At 33.8% G+C, this 23,885-nt stretch overlaps 1 protein-coding gene and 1 non-coding gene across 3 annotated transcripts in view; both read left to right on the top strand.

Moving 5' to 3' along the window:
- Nucleotides 1-23,885, top strand: part of KIF18A (kinesin family member 18A) — an 80,040-nt gene that overhangs the window by 28,508 nt on the left and 27,647 nt on the right. For both annotated transcript variants that reach the window (XM_007098465.3, XM_042959292.1), the window contains exons 12-14: nucleotides 3,010-3,174; nucleotides 7,397-7,518; nucleotides 13,720-13,958. In XM_007098465.3, coding sequence (XP_007098527.2) covers nucleotides 3,010-3,174; nucleotides 7,397-7,518; nucleotides 13,720-13,958 — 526 coding nt within the window. The remainder of the gene's footprint in view (nucleotides 1-3,009; nucleotides 3,175-7,396; nucleotides 7,519-13,719; nucleotides 13,959-23,885) is intronic.
- LOC122231601 lies at nucleotides 8,883-8,948 on the top strand. Its single transcript, XR_006208858.1, has one exon. It is a non-coding gene; the product is annotated as a small nucleolar RNA SNORD57 (small nucleolar RNA).

Genomic DNA, 23,885 nt, shown 5'->3' with positions numbered 1-23,885 from the left:
AAGGGGAAAGGATAATATGCCATTTCAGGCTTAGAATTTTCTAGGACTAATAAGATGTACATTCAAGAAGAATGAGTTCTAAACAGGATAAAAAATAATGTATTCCTAGGTGTATGCCACTCCAAATCACCAAAGAGCAGAAAAATAAACATTTTGATAATTATTCCCCCCCAGTTCTGGTGTTCACTGATGATAAGCTTAATTTATTTTTATTTTATGAAATTAGTTACATAGATAATACATGAGATGATTTGCAAATTACTTATTCAAAAGCTGTCTCTTATAGGGGCTCCTGGGTGGCTGAGTTGGTTAAGAGTCCAGTTTCGGCTCAGGTCATGATCTTGTGGTTCGTGGGTTCAAGCCTGCAACGGGCTCTGTGCTGACATCTCAGAACCTGGAGCCTGCTTCAGAGTCTGTGTCACCTCTCTCTCTGCCCCTCCCCTGCTTGTGCTCTGACTCTCTCTTTCAAAAATAAATAAACATTAAAATACTAAAAAAAAAAAAAAAAACCTCTTATAAATAACTTTTCAGTCCTCTTAGACCTCTACCCCAAATGTGTTTCTCCTGTCCCAGAAGTATCAACTCTATATAAAAATTTCACATGTTTTAATGTTGAAAGCCATCAAATTTTAAACAGTGCTTTAAAACACTAGTATTTCAGTTTTTTTTCCAGCCTATGAAATTGTAAAATGTGATATGCTAAGAAACTAATCTTAAAGGATTCATTAGTATATCACTGATGCCAGCTTATCAGTAGCTGTTACACTCTCAACATTAGTATTTTTACTTATGAGTATGCATTTATTGTGCCTTATCTTATCAAAAAATGTCTATTTAAAAAATCACTGTTAGATATGATTGACACCAAAAATGTGAGTACTTAGTAAGATGGAGTAGGGGAATGGGTTTGGCTGGGTTTTTTTAATTTTTTTTTTTTTTCTGTTTTCATCTGTATTCTTCTGCTTAATTGCCTTTTTTTCAACCCACTTACCTTTTATGATTTCTTACTTTTGGTCATTTCAATCTGCATGTTCCAGTTCTTATAGGTATTTTCATGAGACTAGGTAAACAATGGAGATAAAACCTCCTAAGTGTATCGGTTTGGGTTAAATTATTGAAAAACATAGGAAGACATCTATAGAGATTGAGTTGTTTTTGTTTTGATTTTTACACACTAAAGTGTCAAACTATAGTTTTACTAAACTGCTTGCTAAGGCAAGAAATTTTATATCTGTGTTGGACCCTCTCCAAAAGTGGTTTATTATCAGAAGTGCTAAAAGAATCTCATAACATTGATTCAGGCAGAAATGGTTCCAGAGTATAGACTCTGAGATTAGAATTAAAGTGAAGCTCTTGGGTAATTTTATGACCATATAAAGATAATCTGCAAATTATTTTTAGCAAAATAATGAGTTTATTTACCACATTAGCAGTCCTTTTGCACAGAGCAGTAGTAACACCTAAATTTTAGAATTATATGTTTGTTCTCACTCAAAAAGTTTTGTGGTATTCTGGGGGTTTGTTAATAAAGTGTATAAAGTTCTTTTTAAACCTTAACAGGAAGCATTTACTTTAATGTCAGGGTTTAACATGCATATTTAGAATTTATTCTCAGATAGTTATTTGCTATTTATTTCAGAACAGTAGGTTATTATGAGTACCTTGATGGAAAATGTCCCCATAGGGAACCATCATAGAGGATACATTTGATGGACATTAGAAGTAAAAACTCAAAAGCATACTTTTTGGGGTTTTGAGTTAGGAACTTTTTGGTATTAAATTATTGGCTGCCATGAGAGCCTCAGAGCATTTCCTGCCCTGGTTTCTAAGAGTTCCTACAACATTTATAAATGTTAAAGCCAAGTAAAGATAATCTGATTTAACTGCCTTCCTCCAGGCAGGTACAATACTTTTATGTTCATTTTCAGATGAGGTGATAAAGAACCACTGAGATTAACTTGCCTAAGTTTTCCTACCTGCTGAATACAGCAGAAGAAAGTCAAGAAGCTACATATCCTACCTTCTGTTAAGGTAGTGGCTCTAAACTTTTCAGGTCTCAGGACCCCTTCCTATTTAAAAAAACAATTATTTAGGACCTAAAAGAGCTTTTGTTCATATGAATTCCATCTACCAGTATTCCTATATTAAAAATTCAAATTGAGACTTATAAAAATCTATTTAGTATCAGTTAATTTTAAAACCATTAGCTCATTGCATGACAACATAACTAACACTTTAATGAAAACTAGTGAGTTATATTTTCTAAAACAAACCAAAAGAGATAGTGAAAAGAATGACACTGTTTCACATTTTTGCAAATGTCTCTAATGCCTGGCTTTCCCCAAAAGTTTCAATACATCTTTTATGAAAGATAGCAAGAAAGAAGAAGTTAGCTTTTAAAGAGAGCCAAAAGGCCAGATTTGTGCCTACATAAAACATCAAAACTATTCAGAATATCCATTATGAGTCCTGAACCAATCATCAGGTAAGATCAGATATTTATAAGCACTCTGATATAAGCTTTATTTTCTATTACTTGCACCAGCCTATCTAAAAGCGTTGTGGGCAAAATCAGAGCAGAGTTATTTCTTCACATCTTTCATGTTGTAGGAAAGGCAAGGTGGGACTTGTGTCTACTTTGATTTTGAGTAAAATTGTGGGAATTATCAGACCTTGTACGAACTTTTCATATGCAACACTTAATGGAATGTATTTTAGCACACACACACACACACAAAGTTATAGTCTTCAATTTGGCCAGTGAAATTCTTAAAGCCATAAACTCTCAACATGTAATTTTATAAAAATGAGTCACAACTCAATTTCCTATTTTCCTGCAAGCAGTAGTATTGTGGAGATTTCAAAGGGGAAATAGATTTAAATATAAAAGTATAGTCTAACTTAATAGATTACAATGGCAAACTTACAAGAAAATTTACTACTTTGCTAATATCACATACATCAAATATCATAAAAATTAGTCTGGCTATTAAATACATTATTTTTCAGGCCACTTGCCGACGAGATCATAGACTTGCAATGTTGAAAACTCGTCGCTGCTACCTAGAGAAGAAAAGGGAAGAGGAATTGAAGCAATTTGATGAGAATACTAATTGGCTCCATCGTGTAAAATCCGAAATGGAGCTCTTAGGTCAAAATGGCCATATTCCAAAGGTAAGATGTGTTTATGTGTTCAGATTCACTTTGTAAAAACTGAGTTCTTTAAACCCATTGTCTTTGTCATGGAGTAAATATCTTTCATAAGACAACTATTGCTCCATCTCTCTGAGATTTGATTCTTTTTACCATTTATATTTGAATATACCATCTGCCTTGCTAATTACCCGTTAAATTTGCCTTTTCTGTACTTTGAGAAGAGTAAGGTTACTTTTAAGTGACGTTACTCTTAAGCAATCGCTTCCTTTTATGAGGTAGCTCTTAAGTTAGAATGAAGTAATCAAACTATTTGAGGATTCATCATATAGGTAATTTGTTTTAATGCTTGATGTTTTGTGGAAAAATAGTTTTAAATGTAGTCACCCTTACTTGTATTATGGCTAATGAAAGCTGATTTGAAAGCTGTATGTGTGTGTACGAAAGTGAAGATATTCCACCTAGAATGGCAAAGGATTATAAAAAGTAGTGATGGGTAATGGTTAATGGCTGAATCAGATAAGAATTCTTTTCATCCGCATGGTTACAGAAATGTGACTTTACTGCCTTTACCAGTTAGGGCTGTATTTTGTTCCTTTCACAATAAGTCTTGGGAATATGCAGTTCGTTCCCAATATAGCACCTCCAAAATGTCATCATTCTACTTTTCATTTCATAGTTGCCATGTCATCATTTCATCTTTAGCCTCAAGTTCACACTTAGGCCAAGAAGAAGAAGAGAGAAAGAAACGGGGGAGAGCAGAAGCTTTTCCAGAAACTCTTAACAGACATCTTATTGGCTAGAATTGTCACATGACTGTCCCTAGATATAAGGGAATATGGAAAGGTGACTGTTCTTGCTGGACACATTATCACCCTGAACAAAATTAGAGTTTTCTTAATAAGAAAGAAGAGGGAAATGAATATATAATAAGCGACAAGTAGATGCCTACTACAAAGTAACTAATTTTGATCCAAGTACCTAATACTTTAAAAGAACAACTTCTTTACACTCTTTTTTTTTTTTTTTAAAGGACGAGTATCTACAGCCTTTACTTTGGTGGTGCTTTTCTGAAATTCACTACTATGTATTGGCAAATTGGTATCTAGTCCTAGAACTTTGAAATTTTTAAAAAAGCACTAGACTGATTATCAATACAGATAAAATAAAGCTCAGTATATTCAGTAACAAACGAATCCAAGTTGTAATGGTTAATATTCAAAGGTAATTTTAAAAGGTATTACCCAGTACACCATGATTAGGGAAATGAATTCTCTGGTTGTCTAGCAATAGCTATCAGGGGCCATCTTTTAGCATTACAGCTCAGACTGGAGAGGGAGAAGATTAGAGGGAGCAGTCAGTGATGACAGTCAAGGTAGTGAAAGGAGCAGTGAGCAACAAACAGCAGATACCCTGTTTCCTAAAAAGAAAACCAAAGACAAGTAGAAACTGAGTAATTGTTCAGTGTGGAGATTTGTGGAGGGTCAGCCAACAACTTGATCTACACTTCAGTTATTCTAGAAGTCTTCAAAGTATCTTACCGAAAGCATGCCACTGGATTAATTCAGTAGATTAGGTATTAAGTGTAATACAAAGCATAATTTAATAATATTTTATAATATAATTTAATTGATAAAGCACTTTGGAATATTCCCTACAGAGAAAGAATGTAAATATTGGGGAAAGGTTAGACTTCAGAGTTGGAGTGGTTAGTCATTCTGTTATTTAGTAGTTGTGTTGAATATCCCCTCTAACACTGTTGTATGATTTTGGATAAGTTGTTTAATTTTGTTGTCTTAATTTCCTGTCTTCAAAATATATTTAAATATTTAAATGAGATGCTATATGCAGAGGCCTAGCACCACCTAACACATAGTAGATGGTTGACAAATAATAGTATTCTCAGCATCTATAACATACATGTCAGTAGCCAAAGAAAAGTGTCAGCTGCATTACAAAATGCACTTTCTATTCTTCCTCCAGAACAGTGATTCTGACCTTTTTGGGTAATAGATGCCTTTGAGAATCTGATCAAAAAGCTATACAGATCTTCTCCCAGAGATTAGGGAGGTCACATTCATATAATTTCACTTTTTTTTTAAGTCATTTTTCTATTTATCAGCATTAAGAGTATCTACTTTAGAAGCAAACTAAGGGACACTTTTTTTAATGCTGTATTCATATTAAGATGACAGAATAGACATTTATATAACAAGAGGAGTAAGCAAAAAGAGACAGTGATTAATCAATAAACTGTACTAGAGATTATTTAGGTTTAGAAAAGGTAGCTTCTAAAATTCCACGTAGGTCTAAGGCATCTAAAGCTGTAAGGGCTCATCATAGAATGCAGCAGCCTCCGTCAGAGCACCTACCAGAGCACCCAAGCCAGGTGCTGAGTGACAGGTTTTCTGAGAAAACAGCTGAGAGTCCTGGGCATATAAGTGTTTCTCATTCACAGCACAAGAGCCTCTTCTCTTGGAAAGGCAGCAGGTGTTGAATGTTTAGAGTAGTTTTTGGTTTTGTTTCACTTATTTATAAGTTTTACTTATTCGTTAGATACCATGTATCTCTAATATGGTCTTGTTTTCAAAATGATCATTGTCAAAATGGCTTTAGGTTAGAGTTAAAATTTTTGCACTTGTTTATCTATTTATTTGTTTACTTGCTTTAAAATAGCTAATTTTGAGAAAAGACTCCCATTGTAAACTTGGCTTTCCAAAGACAACAAGCTAGCCAAGGCCCATTGTTGACTAATATAATTATACATTCAAGGCTTGTCTTTTTAAGAGATAAGTAATTCAAGAAGATAAAAGAATAAAATTATTGGAGGAAATATTTAAAGAAGGGTTTTTTTTTTTAAGAGAAAGGATGGAATATTTGGCAAATATGTTCAGACCATTAGGATCATTGAATTTTCTAACTGGAAAAGACTATAGAGATCATCTAGTCAAGCTCTTAAATTGTAGTCAAGTAAAGTGATCTCCATAAACACTATATTTTTGGCTTAAGGTAGCACTTTTGTCCTGGCTGAAACCATCTCTGAGACAACTTGACTCATAGGCCAGTGCTCTAACTATATTATCCTGATTCCCTAGGAAGGATTTTCTCTAAAATGCATGCTATATTTCTTGAAATATAAATCATGTAAAGAAACAACCCCCAAGTTTACTCTGTCTCAGATATATTAAATGACATTATTTCCAGTCATAGTGCCTACCACTGGCATAGGAAGTTTTGAAAAAAAGAAAAAAAAAAAACAGTTTTAAGCTTTTAGATAATCTGGTCAAATGCAGGTTAGGAAGGAATATTGAAAAGTTAAAATGGATTGTGGGAATTGTCTCCAGGAGCAAGTTTCCAAGCTTAGCTTCCCTACTTATCGGATTGCTGTCTTAGCCCCTCAAATGTCCAAAAGATTTCATTTCCTTTCATCGTATTGAGTAAAATTTTCCCAGTTAAGGATTCTGAGAATGCTATTGGACTATCCCATTCACTCTTTCATATGACCACTTAGCTGACATTTTCCTACTGAGGGTATAGTAGGCTTAAGGAAAGAAGAATGACGTTAGGTGATAGGTTGGAGAACACTTGTACCTAAGCACATGAAGTTTAGGAAAATGGGCAGCTACAAAAGACTTTTCATACTTTTGCTCTAGGATGAAGCTTACACCAGGTTGAGTGAGTGAAGGCAAGAAATTTTTATTACATGCAACTTCAGACACTGGACACTAGGTCTGTAACACTAAAATAGTTTGACACACCCCCCTCCTGGTTCTGAACCTAACATTCTAGTATAGATAGTGAAACTATAAACAAACAAATAGGTAAATGAAATAATTACTGATCAGTGCTCTGGCAGAGACTATTGGTAGTAGAGTGTCCATCTTTAAATATAATGCTCAGAGAAAGCTTCCCTGAAGAAGTGACATTTAAGTAAAAACTGGTCATATTCATGTATTTTCACAGCATTATCAACAAATTGGATAGACCAAGAAACTGCCACCAGAATAAAATTTGTTCTGAGTTCCTAACACTTAGTTTCTGAGAAACTTGAAACTTATCTTGCTTGTAAGTTATAGAACTCCTATACCAATATGTTTATTTGTCAAATTGTTTCTAAACATTATCATTTTATATATAAAAAATTAAAATTATTAACACCAATATAAAATAAGTTTTATTAAAATTTATTTAATTTCAACATTCTTAAAGGAATCTGAAGTGTAGTTTGCATTGTTTTCCCCAGGAGCTCAGTAAAGATCTTCATTGTCACCATTTGCACCTTCAGAACAAAGACTTGAAAGCACAAATTAAACATATGATGGATCTAGCTTGTCTTCAAGAACAGCAACACAGGCAAACTGAGGCGTAAGTGCATGGATTTACCTATTCTACAAATTTTAACATTGTGGCCCTAAGGAACCTGAAACAGAAGTTGTTTTCCAGAAAATTGAGTTTTATTAGGTATAGGATACATTATTTTTTAGTGTCTGCCAGCATCAGAAAGTATGCAGAGTCAGAAAACATTGATAAAGTATAAAATAGGTAGTTCTTCTCCAACTAATATTGTTATTGCTTTATAATAAAGTTTTGAAGGCATTTTTCTATAAAACTTAATTATTAGAAGCAATTACTATTAATACCAAATCAATTTTTAAGGAGGCAGTTTTTAAGTATTCATAATTCCAGAATGATTTTTCTGTCATTAAAATGAAATTACTAAAAATGTATATTTTTTAACTTCAGTTGTACCAGTTTTTATGTGATGCTATAGTAGCTCTTTCATGCTCTACTAGCTTAGTAGTAACATCTTTTGAAACATAATATTTAAAAAGTATAAGTCTTTATTTTTGTTATATGTCAGTCGCTTCTTTAGGTGTCACTTTCATGCTCTGTAGAAAAGAAATTTATTTTTCTAAGGGCTTTCCACCAGTCTACAATTCTGCAGTTCTAGTATTCTTGCATATCTAGCAATTAATTTTCCATACGTCTCATGTAAGGGAAATCATATTAGGATAGTTACTTTAAAAAGAAGAAAAAAGAGGGGCGCCTGGGTGGCTCAGTCAGTTGAGCGACCGACTTTGGCTCAGGTCATGATCTCACAGTTTGTGAGTTCAAGCCCCAGCTCAGAGCCTGGAGCCTGCTTCAGATTCTGTGTCTCCCTCTCTCTCTTTCTCTGCCCCTCCCCCACTCATGCTCTGTCTCTCTGTGTCTCAGAAATAAACATTTTTTAAAAAATTAAAAAAAAAAAAGAAGAAAAAGGAAAGGAAGAACTTTAGGGAGATATTCTTCTGTGGATAAAAGTTCAACCTAATGTCCTCATACTTTTTGTATCTCTGTCTAGAACAGACAATGAAAATTCTTTCACTAGCAGTCAAACCACCTGCAAGAGTTAAAGTTATCAAAGAAACCCATTAATTTATTTTACCCATACTGTATTTATTATATAAGACATATATACATTTTAAGGTAAATTTTAGTTTCAAAATGGGCAAAAAGATTCTGACTAACTCTCCAATTTAGTAAATTGGTGAGCCAAAACATTACAAGCAGAGGTAACACAGCATAGTAGAAAGAGTATGAGTTTTAGAGTTAGTCTTGAATTCTATTTTATATTAGCAGAATAAACTTGCATAAATTATTTAACCTCACTAAGCCTTAGTTTTCTTTTATGTTAATAGACCATAATACTTTCCTTAAAAGATTTTTAAAGGATTTAAATGACATTAAAAAGGAGGTGAACTGTCTTATTCTGACCTTGTGTAGTGGAGGCAAAAAAACTGATTTAATATACATTCAAAGTGCTGAAAGAAAAAAATTTCCAACCAAGAAAACCCTAACCACCAACAAATTATCATTCAGAACTAAAGGGGAAAGATAAAGAATTTTCCAGAGAAGCAAAAGCTAAAGGAATCCATTACCATAAAACTGGTGTTATGAAAAACATTAAAGAGACTTCTTTAGGCTGAAAAGAAAGAATGCTAATTAATAATAAGAAAACATGAAGGTATAAATCTCACTGGTAAAAGGAAATATATAGTAAAGGTAGGGAATTAATTACTTAAAAAGCTGGTATGAGAGTTAAAAGAAAAACTCTAACTGTAATAATTAATGGATATATAAGATGAAAAGACATAAAATGTGTCATCAAAACATAAAACTTGGATTATTAATTATATATTATATATATTATTATAGATTCTATGTACAATCTAAAAAAAAAAAACAAAAAAAGTCCTAGCCAGAGCAATTAGACATTAAAAAGAAAGAACAGGAGTCCAGATTGGAAAGCAAGAATCGAAATTGTCACTATTTGCAGATGACATGATACTATATATAGAAGACTCTAAAGACCACCAAAAACTGCTAGAACTAATAAATGAATTTAGTAAAGTTGCGTGATACAAAACCAATATACAGAAATCTGTTGGGTTTCTACATACTAATAAACTATCAGAGAAATTAAGGAAACAATCCAATTGACAATTGCATAAAAAGAATAAAATACCTAGGAATAAATTTAGCCAAGGAGGTGAAAGACCTGTACACTGAAAACTGTTAAGATACTGATGAAAGAAATTGAAGAAGACAGAAATAAATTTAAGATATTCTATGCTCATGGATTGGAAGAATTAATGTTGTTCAAATGTCCATACCATCCAAAGCAATCTATGGATTGAATACAATCTCAATCAAAATTCCAATGGCATTTTTGACAGAAATAGAACAAAAATTCTAAAATTTGTATAGTGTTACAGAAGATACCAAATAGCCAAAGCAATCTCAAGAAAGAACAAAGTATCACACTTCCTGTCTGATTTATTTCCTTCAAACTATATTACAAAGCTGTAGCAATCAAAACATTATGGTATTGGTTTCAAAACAAGCATGTAGTATATTGTATGTTGACTAACTAGAATTTAAATTTAAAAAAAAAAGAAACTGCTCTGTGTATTTAAAAAAAAAAAAAAAAAGAAAAAATGTAGATTAATAGAACTGAGTAGAGAGCCCAGAAAATAAACCCACAGATATAAGGTCAATTAATTTATGACAGAGGAGGAGCCAAGAGTATACAGTAGGGTGATATGCAAAAGAATAAAACTGGACCACTGTCTCACGCTATACATAAAAATTAACTCAAAATGGTTTAAAGACTTGAACATAAGACCTGAAAACATAAAACTCCTAGAAGAAAATGTAGGTAGTAAGCTCCTTACCACCACATAGGTGGTAAGAGATGATATTTTGGATTTGACACCAAAAAGCAGAAGAAACAAAAGCAAAAATAAGTGAAATTACATCAGACTTTAAAACTTCTACATACAAAAGGAAACCAACAACAAAGTGAAAAGGCAACCTTCTGAATGAGAAAAAATATTTGCAAATCATATATCTGATAAAAGGTTAATGCCCAAAATACATGCAGAACTCATACAATTCAATAACAGAGAGAGAGAGACAATCTGATTTAAAAATGGGCAGAAGATCTAAATAGACATTTTTCCAAAGAAGACATATAGATAGTGAACAGGTACATAAGAAGGTGCTCAGTATCACTAACCAGGATAATGCAAATCAAAACCATAATGAGATATCACCTTATACCTATTAGAATGGCTCTTACCAGAAAGACAAGAAATAACAAGTGTTTCCAAGTATGAACACAATAAGGAATCCTTGTGTATTATTGATGGGAATTGGTGTAGCCACAATAGAAAACAGTATGGAGGTTCTTCAAAAGTTAAAAATGGAACTACTGGGGCACCTGGATGGCTCAGTTGGTTAAGTGTCCAACTCTTGAATATGGGCTTAGGTCATGATCTCACAGTCATGAGATTGAGTCCCATGGGCATGAAGTCTGCTTAACAATCTCTGTCTCTCTGCACAGTCCTGCTCATGCTTACACACTCTCTGCTCTCTCTTAGTCTTTCTTTAAAAAAAACAATAGAACTACCATATGATCAACAAATTCCATTTCTCAGTATTTATACAAAGAAAATGAAACACTAACACAGAAAGATATATGCACCCCATGTTCATTGCAGCATTATTTATAATAGCTAAGATATGTAAACAACCTAAGTGACTATCAGTGGATGAAAGGTTAAAGAAAAAGTGGTATATGTTTATGTGTATAATATATCTATACACACACAATGGAATATTATTCAATCATAAGAAAATAATGAAATCTTGCCATTGGTGACAGCATGGATGTACCTTGAAGGCATTATACTAAATGAAATAAATCAGTGAAAGAGAAATAACAAATGATCTCACTCCTATGTGGAATCTTAAAAAAAAAAAAAAAAAAAATTCATCAATACAGAGAACAGATTGGTGGTTGCCAGAGGCCAGGGTTGGGGACTAAGCAAAATAGGTGAAGTGAGTCAAAAGATACAAATTTACCATCATAAATAAATCATGAAACAAAATGTACAACATGGCGACCATAGTTAGTAAAACTGTATTGTACATCCAAAAGTTGCTCAAGAGTAGATCTTAAAAAAGTTCTCATTGCAAGAAAAAAAACTTACATGTGGTAATGAAAATTAACTAGATTTATTGTGGTGATCATTTGCAATATAAATAAATATTAAATCAAAAAATATAAATGAATGAATTCATAAATACATTCAAACAAATATAAGTACATATGTATGTCATGGGTCCCTAAGACCACCTCCTTGTTTGATGATTTACTACGATGGCTCACAGAACCCATCATATAGTTGTACTCATAGTTACGATTTATTATAGCAAGAGCATGCAAAACAAAATCAGCAAGAGGAAAAGGCAAATGGGGCAAAGTCCAAAGGAAACCATATGCAAGTTTTCAAGTGTCTTCTTCCACTTGGACCCACACGGGATGTGCTTAAGTCCTCCAGCAAAAAGTTGTGAATACATTTTGAATGTTGTCTAAACTTTGGGATCTCATTATACAATTAGTGCACTTGGGTTTTTACTGGGAGTTGGTTACAAAGGCACCTTCTTCCTAGCCTGTACCAAAATTCCAGACTTTCCAGGAGGAAAGTAGTTGTTCAGCATAAACCATATTGCTTATACAAATAGTTTAAGTACAGTGAGCCACTCTTATTAGTTCTGAAAATGAGAACACTCTCAAAATTCAAGTATTAAGATGTCAACCAAGGGCCAACCTTGCCAGCAAGCCTTTTTTTTTTTTTTTTAGTGTTTATTTTTGAGAGAGAGACAGAGTGGGAGCAGGGGAGGGGCAGAGAGAGATGGAGACACAGAATCCAAAGCAGGCTCCAGGCTCCAAGCTCTCAGCACAGAGCCTGATGCAGGGCTTGAACCCATGAACCACAAGATCATGACCTGAGCTAATGTTGGACACTTAACCAACTGAGCCACCCAGGTGCCCCAACTAGCAAGACTTTTTAAGAATAGCAACGTCTGGCTGGCTGTGTTATGTGTTCTCTGCACAGCACCTCATTAGTATAGGTGCTCAATAAATACTGTTTCTTTTAGTGACTTTATACTTAATGACTTTTCCCTATAGTTGTTGCCTACGTGATTTAAATGGAGTACTCTCTACCCTCCCCAAAAGGGGCAGTGTCACAATTTATGTGTACTACTATCTAAATATTTAAGTCTCTGAGGTAAAAGCGCAGTTATTTCCTTGATTGTTAAAATTAATGCCTATCCTTTTTCCGCTGCCCTACCATACTTCAAATAATCCTTTTCTGCCGGATGTTATGAGTCAACTGAATCAACCAGGTCCGAAGCATTTCAAGGTCATTCAAGTTGTTTGACATCTTCCTTGATATAAAAATTAGGAACCATTAATTGAGTGTATAAATTTATAACTGTTTAGCTGTGGTATTTCTTCAGTGAGCACTTACATGGAGGTCTAATACATGAAAAGATACATTCAGTACTGCTCTGATTGATAGCATTAGGCAAGATTTTGAATCAGAGCCAAGAATCCAGTGCCCCTTTGATTCCCTTTAGCTACCATCCTTGTCCACAACTCTTCTACTTGGAACCCCTCTGAATGGCTTTGAAAGCCATTGCTTTAACTCATAAAGAGCTATCTTGGAGGAAATTTGACTCTGCGGTTCCTTCAAAATACTATATACCTGAAACAGATCTCATCATTTAACAGTGCATTTTTTCATTTTAATTCCATGGTACTTAGTATGAGTAATAACAGTATCTTTGTTTTATAAATCACATAATGCTTTGTAGAAACCTTTTACATGTATTTAACTCACTTAGTTTTGACAGTAGTCTCCTGTTTTAAGTAATGACTGTCTAGTTGTACCCCAAGTTATCGAGAAGAAACCTCAGTTCGTGTATTACCCAAGATCATCTTGGAATTGAAAACTAGCCAAGTCTACACCCTGGTGCTTGTAATTCCCATCCAGGATTCTTTCCACTCTGTACTTAATGTAGTGAAAATATGTTGAGGTATTTTATTGAAATATCTAAATGAAAACATATACAAGATATTATTTAATGATGTGCTAATACTTAGGATATTATGTAGAACTGTAATAGTGTATTTAAAATTTAATATTTATGTCTCTTGTCACCTTTTTTATATAGAGTATTGAATGCTTTGCTTCCAGTCCTAAGAAAACAGTATTGTGCATTAAAAGAAGCTGGCCTTTCAAATGCTGCTTTTGAGTCTGACTTCAAAGAAATTGAACATTTGGTAGAGAGAAAGAAAGTGGTGGTTTGGGCTGACCAAACTAATGAGCATACTTTAAAGCAAAATGACCTAACAGCGGTTTCTGTTCTTATGACCTTTCCACAACTTGGACCACCAGATCAATCTCCTTGTTGTAAGTACAGCTTTTCTTTTATTAGGTAAATTATAAGGTTATTTCTAAAGAGTAACCTCCTTTATATATTGATCTCCAGAACAGTTAATTTTTTAATAGGTTTGGCTATTTTGTGAGAATTAATGGGAAAATTAGCTTCACAATCATTTCATTAACCAGTACCTTTCAAAGGTTTAAGAGCCAAGTATGCTTGATGTCCTAAATAACTCTAGCAATAAAACCTTTAAGTTATTTTACCTATTTTTGATGGAATAATTGTACTTCCACCCTTCTTTAAAAGTTAACCTCATTTAAAAATGAAGATGATAATCAAGAATATTATATTCTGTAATACATAATAATCTGTTCTTAAGATCAACTAACAGCATAGAATAAACTATATTTTATTGCCATATATCACTTGTTATCAAAGTGTGTTTAGGACATTTTAATTGCAAAACAAACATATAATGTTTAAAATAAATTCAGGCAATAAAGAATTACACGTACAAGTGGAATGGCCTCTTCAACTTTCCCCAGAACCCAATCTTGTGTCCTGTCTCAGAAATAAATACATTTAACAGTTTGATTGTCTTTATAGCGTGTGTGAATGTGTGCATCCGTGTGTGTATGTGAATGTGTAATATTTGTAGTACATAATCTAACTCTAGCTTTTTGTTAAGTTTCATATGAATCATAGCACATAATATATATTGATCTACAACTTTTTTTTTATTTGTCTAGTTTATTATGAACATATTTAGGGTATATGCTTAAAGAATTTACCTTATTTGTTTATTTTTTTAACAATTGTGAGAATTCAGAGAATAGATGTACCATAATTTATTTAACCGTTGATCTATTGGTGAACAGTGCATCAGAAAACATGGTTGTATATTCACATTTGTGCATATGTACCAGATTCCTAGAGACTGATTTGTTGGAATATAGGACAAGTAATTTTTTAAAAAATTAATCTATCAAACTCCAAAATTTTCTCTATGCCAAATGTATATGAGATAACCTCTCTCATTCTTATCCCAAAATAATAGCAACCCTAAACTGGTCTGTATTCTTTTTAAATTTGCAGCTCTCAGACTTTACCTCCAAACTTTTCTGTCTTTCTAGAAGTTTGGATCTTCCCAAGGCCCTATTCTACTTTTCTTTGTTTCCAATGCTGGTACTAGGAGGTTTCCATTTTGTTTAGAGAGTTTTAATTTACCGTACAACATCGCAGTCAATCCATTGATCAGTTAATCTGATTATCATTGGTAATTACCTTGTAGTCTCTCCCCATTCCTTTTTTCTGAGTTTACAGATTTGGGAAAAGCATTTCTCATATATACAATAGTGGGGTCCCAATCTTCCTTGTAGCTTTTCTGTTGATCTGATCCACGCGATTTCCAACTTCCAAAAATTACCCAGTTTCTGATGTTGGCAGCTGTTTCTTTTTTCTATTGCTGATGCTGTGTCAATGGATTTTAAGAGGAAGATGAGGCAAATCTCTGTAGATTTGTGTATTTGATTTTATTTCTTTTAGTATGATCTCTTCTTGTCAAAACGGTCAGTCAAATATTTATTTTGTAGCTTTTTCCTTTTAGGTGTTTGTTTCCTTTTTCACTGTGGGTTTTATTTTCTATTTAATTGCTTTTATCTTTACTTTTATTATTTCTTTCCATCTACTTTTACTCGGTTTATACTGCTGTTTTTATTTCTGACTGGATAAAGATGGATATTTGTTCATTAACTTTCACCTGACTTTTCTAATTTATGCATTAATGTCCATAGGTTTCCCTCTAAACACAGCTTTAACTTCATTTCACAAGTTTTGATACATAATATTCTAGATTATTATTCGTTCAAAATATTTTCTGATTTCTGTTGTAATTTCTTCTTTTACCTATGGAGCATTTTTTTCCTCACTTTTTATTTAAAATTGCACTTTCAGATTGAGCAAATTTCCATTTGTGTTCAGGCTTGGAGAAGCAATTAAAATGAGAATCATACTTTTTTTTTTTTTTTAATGTTTTATTTACTTTTAAGACAGAGAGCATGAGTGGGGATGGGAAAGAGAGAGGGGGAGACACAGAATCTGAAGCAGGCTCCAGTCTTTGCGCTGTGAGCACAGAGCCCGACGTGGGGCTTGAACTCAGGAACTGTGAGACCATGACCTGAGCCGAAGTTGGACACTTAACCAACCGAGCCACTCAGGCGCCCCGAGAATCATACTTTTTTAAGTGCCATATAGGCATCCGATAAATATTTCACAAAACTGGTAGATTAGTTTTAATATTTTTTAGTTTTTATTCTCTAAAAAGCTATAGCATATTCCATCCAATTTTTTATTTTTAGCTTAATTAAATTGTATTCAGAGAAAATACTTAATATGATTTTAATCCTTTGAAGATTATAGAGACTTGTCTTATGCCCAACATATAGTTAGCTGGTATAAGTGTTTCAAGTATGCTTATAAAGAATGTGTATTTTGTAGTCATATATTGCCAGTCTGTTAGGTCAAATTTGCTGTGTTCTTCAAATTTTACTCTTACAGACTTTTTTTTTTTTTTTTTTTTTTTTCAACGTTTTTTATTTATTTTTGGGACAGAGAGAGACAGAGCATGAATGGGGGAGGGGCAGAGAGAGAGGGAGACACAGAATCGGAAACAGGCTCCAGGCTCCGAGCCATCAGCCCAGAGCCCGACGCGGGGCTTGAACTCACGGACCGCGAGATCGTGACCTGGCTGAAGTCGGACGCTTAACCGACTGCGCCACCCAGGCGCCCCCAGACTTTTTTTTTAATTCACATTCTATCATATACTGAGGAGACCTATTAAAAATTCCCTTTATTACATTGGATTTTTCTATTTTGCATCAGTTTTCTTTCACCACCCTAACAAATCAACACAAATATGTCAACCTAAAATAACACTGATTTATTATTTCCGAGTTCTGTAGATCAGAGTTATGGCAGGCTCAACTGGTAACTCCACTTAGAGTTTGAGAAGGCCAAATCAAGGTGTAAGCCAGCTGGATCTCTTTCCTGGATGTTCTGAGGAGAGAATGTGCTTCTAGGCTCATTCTGGTTGTTAGCAGAATTCAATTCTATGCAACTGTAGGACCGAGGTCCCTGTTTTCTTGGTGCTGTTGGCCAGGGGTCATTCTCCAATTTTAGAGGTCACCCATATTCCCTGGCACGTTGCCCTCTTCATCATTTCATTTCCTAGCCAAGAAAGGCAGGACACTTCATTCTCATGCTTCGAATCTCTCTCACCTTCCCTTCTGCTTCATCTCTCCTGCCTACAGTTAAAGGGAAGTCTGTGCTTTTAAGGGTTCATATGGTTCTATTGGGCCTGCTAGGTAATCTAGGATAATCTCCCTGGTTTAAATTCCATAACCTCAATTACATCTGTAAAATCCCTTTTACCATGTAATGTAACATATTCACAGGTTCCAGGAGCTAGGGATGGACATCTTTTAGGAGATATTTGTCCTTGTAGTTCTGTCAATTTTTGGTTTTTATACATTGAGATTATATTATTAAATCTATATATTTCAGAATTCTTACATCTTCCCTTTTTTACAAAATGTACTTACTCATGTGCTTATTCTTTTTTTTTTAATATGAAATTTATTGTCAAATTGGTTTCCATACAACACCCAGTGCTCATCCCAAAAGGTGCCCTCCTCAATACCCATCACCCACCCTCCCCACCCTCCCACCCTCCATCAACCCTCAGTTTGTTCTCAGTTTTTAAGAGTCTCTTCTGCTCTGGCTCTCTCCCTCTCTAACCTCTTTTTTTTTTTTTCCCCTCCCCCATGGACTTCTGTTAAGTTTCTCAGGATCCACATAAAAGTGAAAACATATGGTATCTGTCTTTCTCTGTATGACTTATTTCACTTAGCATCACACTCTCCAGTTCCATCGACGTTGCTACAAATGGCCATATTTCATTCTTTCTCATTGCCAAGTAGTATTCCATTGTGTATATAAACCACAATTTCTTTATCCATTCATCAGTTGATGGGCATTTAGGCTCTTTCCACAATTTGGCTATTGTTGAAAGTGTTGCTATAAACGTTGGTGTACAAGTGCCCCTAGGCATCAGCACTCCTGTATCCCTTGGGTAAATTCCTAGCAGTGCTATTGCTGGGTCATAGGGTAGATCTATTTTTAATTTTCTGAGGAACCTCCACACTGTTTTCCAGAGCAGCTGCACCAGTTTGCATTCCCACCAACAGTGCAAGAGGGTTCCTGTTTCTCCACATCCCCTCCAGCATCTATAGTCTCCTGATTTGTTCATTTTAGCCACTCTGACTGGCGTGAGGTGATATCTGAGTGTGGTCTTGATTTGTATTTCCCTGATGAGGAGCAACGTTGAGCATCTTTTCATGTGTCTGTTGCCCATGTGGATGTCTTCTTTAGAGAAGCGTCTATTCACGTCTTCTGCCCATTTCTTCACTGGATTATTTGTTTTTCGTGTGTGTAGTGTGGTGAGCTCTTTATAGATTTTGGATACTAGCCCTTTGTCTGATATGTCATTTGCAAATATCTTTTCCCATTCCGTTGGTTGCCTTTTAGTTTTGTTGATTGTTTCCTTCGCTGTGCAGAAGCTTTTCATCTTCATGAGGTCCCAATAGTTCATTTTTGCTTTTAATTCCCTTCCCTCGGGGATGTGTCAAGTAAGAAATTGCAGTGGCTGAGGTCAGAGAGGTTTTTTCCTTCTTTCTCCTCTAGGGTTTTGATGGTTTCCTGTCTCACATTCAGGCCCTTTATCCATTTTGAGTTTATTTTTGTGAATGGTATGAGAAAGTCATCTAGTTTCATCCTTCTGCATATTGCTGTCCAGTTCTCCCAGCACCATTTCTTAAAGAGACTGTCTTTTTTCCATTGGATATTCTTTCCTGCTTTGTCAAAGATTAGTTGGCCATACTTTTGTGGGTCTAGTTCTGGGATTTCTATTCTATTCCATTGGTCTATGTGTCTGTGTTTGTGCCAATACCATGCTGTCTTGATGATTACAGCTTTGTAGTAGAAGCTAAAGTCTAGGATTATGATGCCTCCCGCTTTGGTCTTCTTCAAAATTATTTTGGCTATTCGGGGCCTTTTGTGGTTCCGTACAAATTTTAGGATTGCTTGTTCTAGCTTCGAGAAGAATGCTGGTGCAATTTTGATTGGGATTGCATTGAATGTGTAGATAGCTTTGGGTAGTATTGACATTTTAACAATATTTATTCTTCCAATCCATGAGCAGGGAATGTTTTTCCATTTCTTTATATCTTCTTCATTTTCCTTCACAAGCTTTCTATAGTTTTCAGCATACAGATCTTTTACATCTTGGTTAGTTTTATTCCTAGGTATTTTATGCTTCCTGGTGCAATTGTGAATGGGATCAGTTTCTTTATTTGTCTTTCTGTTGTTTCATTATTAGTGTATAAGAATGCAACTGATTTCTGTACATTGATTTTGTATCCTACGACTTTGCTGAATTCGTGTATCAGTTTCGTCAGACTTTTGGTAGAGTCTATCAGATTTTCCATGTATAGTATCATGTCATCTGCAAAAAGTGACAGCTTAACTTCACCTTTGCCAATTTTGATGCCTTTAATTTCCTTTTGTTGTCTGATTGCTGATGCTAGAACTTCCAACACTATGTTAAACAATAGCGGTGAGAGTGGACATCCCTGTCGTGTTCCTGATCTCAGGGAGAAAGTTCTATTCTTAACCCTAAGTTTACTATTAATATAGCTATCCGACTTTTCTTTTGCTTCATGTCTTCATGGTTCATCTTTTTTCTGATTCTTTCACTTTAAATCAAACATGTGTCTTATAAACAGCATGTAATTGGGTTTTGCTTTTTTTATATATAATTTTTTTTTTTTAAAGTTTGTTTTGAGAAAAAGAGAGAGACTGTGAGCAGGGGAGGGGCAGAGAGAGGGGGAGACAGAGAATCCCAAGCAGCCTTCACACTGTCAGCGCAGAGCCCAATGCAGTGCTCAAACTCACAATCTCTGAAAGTATGACCTAAGCCAAGATTAAGAGTCGGACACTTATCCCATTGAGCCACCCAGGCATCTCTGGGTTTTGCTTTGTTGTTCTGTTTATCAGTCTTTATCTTTTAAACTATTCATTCCTTTTCTACTTGATGAATGTATTGATATTTGGTTTTAAACCTGCCATCTTGTGCACGTTTCTAATTGTCCTGCTTATTCCAAATTCTTTTTCTTTTGAACTTTGCTTTAAAATGATAGAGTGATATTTAATATTCCATTTTTTTACCTCTCAGCTTGGAAACTATATACTCTTTTTATATTCTTTTAGTAGTTACCCTTGAGTAACATTATGTATCCTTGCTTTATCAAAGTCTGTTTATCAAAGTAATTATGTTACATTCACCCTCAAACAGTGCTAGAAACTTAAAAAATTCTTTACCTGGGTAAACTCCTCTCCTGACATACCATTGTTATGATGCATTTTATTTTTCTATATATAATATACCCATAAAATGTGTTTTTTTTATTGTCTATGTAATCAGTATTCACCTTTACTCTTTTTATTCTTCTATATTTTCTCAGCATCTCTGCATCTCCATCCAATAAATTTTTTCTTTCATCCAGAGAATCTTTTTTATTTCCTTTACAGTGGATGTGCTAATGATGAATTTTCTTAGTTTTTATATGTCTGAAGCTGTATTTATTTTACTTTCTTTCTTAAAGACTATTTTGCTGGGTATAGAATTCCAGTTTGGTATTCTTTCTTTTCTTAGCACTTTAAAGATATCATTTCATTATCTTCTGGGTTTTTTTTTTTTTTTTTCTTGTTGTTGTTAAAGTCAGCTGTCATTTCTTCCTTGAATATAATCAGAATTCTGATCTCCCAAAATATTTTCTCTTTGTTTTTGGGTCTTAGTAGTTTTGCTCTATTATTCCTATATGATTTTATTTTTACTTCTCTATGTAGGTTCATAGAACTTTCAAATTTTGTGTCTGGATTATCTCACATTAGTTCTCCTTGCCTTATATGTGCCTTTTTTTTTTTTTTTTTTTTTTTTGTCTCTGGAAATTGCTTTTCACATATTCTATAGTTTACTTCTCTTTGCAGCTGTGTCAAATGGTTCCTAAATCCATCAAGTTCTTAATTTCAGTTGTATATCAGTTCTAGAATTTCTATTTGATTCTTTTTTATAAACTCCGTTTGTTGACTAAAATTCTCACTGAACACAATGGGTGTAATTATTTTAAAGTCTGTGTCTGAGAATTTCAGGTCTGGAGCCCTCTGGGTCTGTTTCTGTTATCTCTTTCTTCTGGTTCTCTTTCACGTGGTCTCATTTCCTTGAAGACATGCTAAGTTTTGTTCATCGGACATGTATTTGCAGAATTGTTTACAGAAATACTTTGACTTCTCATAGTAATGTCTTCCTTCAGAGAGGATTTACATTTGTTTCTTCTAGGCCCCTGATGGCATTAACAATCCAAAATCACTGTAGTCCAGTTTTAAGGACTGGGATAATTTGAAACTACACAGAAACTTCTGCTAGGGTCTGCCTACCCCCTGATTTACCCTCAAGAGCATAAGCTGTTTAGAGTTCTAACTCAAAGCAAGGAGGGTTTAGGAAGAACTTTGCCCTAACTTCAAGCGCCAGCACCCCAGTTCTACCAAGTTCTCAACAACATTAAGTTTTTCTGCCACCTCCTTCAGGATCAGCAAAAAATCTCAAGGGGAAAATAGCTGTAAATGCAGAGATTACCTTCCAGAGGTTCCCCACTTTCTCTTGATACTTACCTATAATTCTTCACAATCTTGTTAGCTCTTCTGTGCAATCAACCATATGTTTTTTTATATTTTGTCCAGAATTTTTTTACTGCCTTCAGTAGAGAGATTGGTCTGGATTACCTAGCTCTCTATTATTAAGTTCCCTATGTTAATATTTTTACATTAAAATGAGTGGGAATTTGGAGATACATATTTATATCCTCTTTTTCTTTTAATAAAGTACTATCGTCATTAGAACTAACCTAGTTGAGATCTTAGGAAAGAAAACTTAAGATTTTTTTCAGATTCTCTTGTATCTTTTGGGCCTTGGGGGTTTTTTTTGTTTGTTTTTTTTGTTTTTTTTCTTATATAATGTACTCAAGATGTTGGAGAGGAAATAGTGTTTTAACCACCAAGATTGAGAAATACTGACCACCTGATGGTCATTATTACTTATTTAAAAATCCATATTTCACTTACAGTGTAATTGCATAGACTATACTTGTCAGCAGTAAAACACAACATTTATTTGGCTCATAATTCCTTTTCATAACATTTTTAAAAGGAAAAACTGTTGAAGTCATGTTACATTTTATAAACATGTATTTCCTTTTGAAAGTGTATCAGAAGATGAGTTTTGTTTTTATTATGTTTTGTTCTTGGTTTGTTGTTTAATATTTTGTTCACATGATTTCATAGATTAACTATTTGTTGTGTCTTATTCATTCCATGAATTTTATATGTTGTATTCACTATGAGTAGGGAGTCAAAGATGAGTAACAGGGAAGGGGCATGGAGTACAAAGCAAGTCCACTTATAAATATTTATTTTCCTTAGTCTTAGAATACTAAAATAAAATCGTTCATTAAAAAAACATAGTGAAATTTATGTTTGTGTTTCTAAAGATATGAAGCAATAGCTAGATAACATATTATGAAAATTATACTATTAATGGTAGCCTTAACACATTTAAGAAAATTGAAGAGATTCAACTTAAGCAAAACCTGAGTTAAAAATGTGTCTCATTCATCTAAGCTTATACATGTGTTACTGACTTTTTTCCTACATTCTCATTAATAGGTAATAAGTAGTTTTGTTGTCAAATTTCTTGTTGTTGTTGTTGTTGTTGTTGTTAAATTTCAAAAATGCTAAATGCTCTGGTATTTGAGACTTGAATTTGGTTTTTTTTTTTGTTTTTTTTGTTTTGTTTTGTTTTTCTGGTGCATTAGGGACCTTTTAATAGTATTTATTAGATCAGCAGCGGTCTTTATATTTAAAATGCCTACATTGCTTTTAAAAGTCTGATGAGATTAACCATAATAATTTATTCTGTGCTCTGTTGTTAGGCATCTAGATTGTTTAATAACTTTTTATTATAAATAATATTGCAGTAAGCAAATATGTATATTTATCTTGATGCTCATGTCTGATTACCCTTATGACAAATTCCTAGAAGTAAAATTTCTAACTCAAGAAATAAGCACATTTTTTTAAAGTTTGAAGTATATATTGCTTAGTAACTTCTCCCACCCCCATGTGATTATACCAATTTTAATTCCCATCATCAGTGTAAGAAAATGTGTTCCTTTCTCCCTTTATTCTCACCAACTCTTGGTGTTAAAGTATCTTTAATTTTTAATTTGTAGAAAATTATTTTCAAACATACGTAAAATTGCAAAGTATACAGTAATGAACTCTATGAACCCATCACCTAACTTTAAGGTTTATCTCATGGCTAGTCTTGAGAACTCCATCTGCTTTTCTCCACCCCATCAAATCTGTACTGGATTATTCTGAAGGAAATCTCAGCGTATCATTTCTTCCATTTACATCTTAGTGTCTCTAAAAGAAAACACAATATCCTTTTCATACCTAATGTCATTAAATATCTATCCAATTAGTGTTTAAATTTCCCCCTTTGTCTTAGAAATGATTTCTTTTTAAGTCCTTTCATCAGCATACAAACAAGGCCCATACCTTGTCATTGGTTGATATATCTATTAAATCATTTTGAATGTGGGGTTCTCTCTCCCTCTTTTGTCTTTGCTAGCTAATTTATTGATTCTTTGCCAATTTCAACCATAAATATTCTTTCCATTTTTCCTTTGTTTACTAGTATAGTTGAATATATTTTTTCTCATCTATTCAAGGATCTATTTTCTTTTCTGTGAATTACTTAGCCATCAATTGATCATTTT

The sequence above is a fragment of the Panthera tigris genome, chromosome D1 (assembly GCF_018350195.1).
Source record: "Panthera tigris isolate Pti1 chromosome D1, P.tigris_Pti1_mat1.1, whole genome shotgun sequence".
In the NCBI taxonomy this organism is placed as follows: Eukaryota; Metazoa; Chordata; class Mammalia; order Carnivora; family Felidae; genus Panthera; species Panthera tigris.
This window is presented reverse-complemented; position numbering and strand designations above follow the sequence as displayed.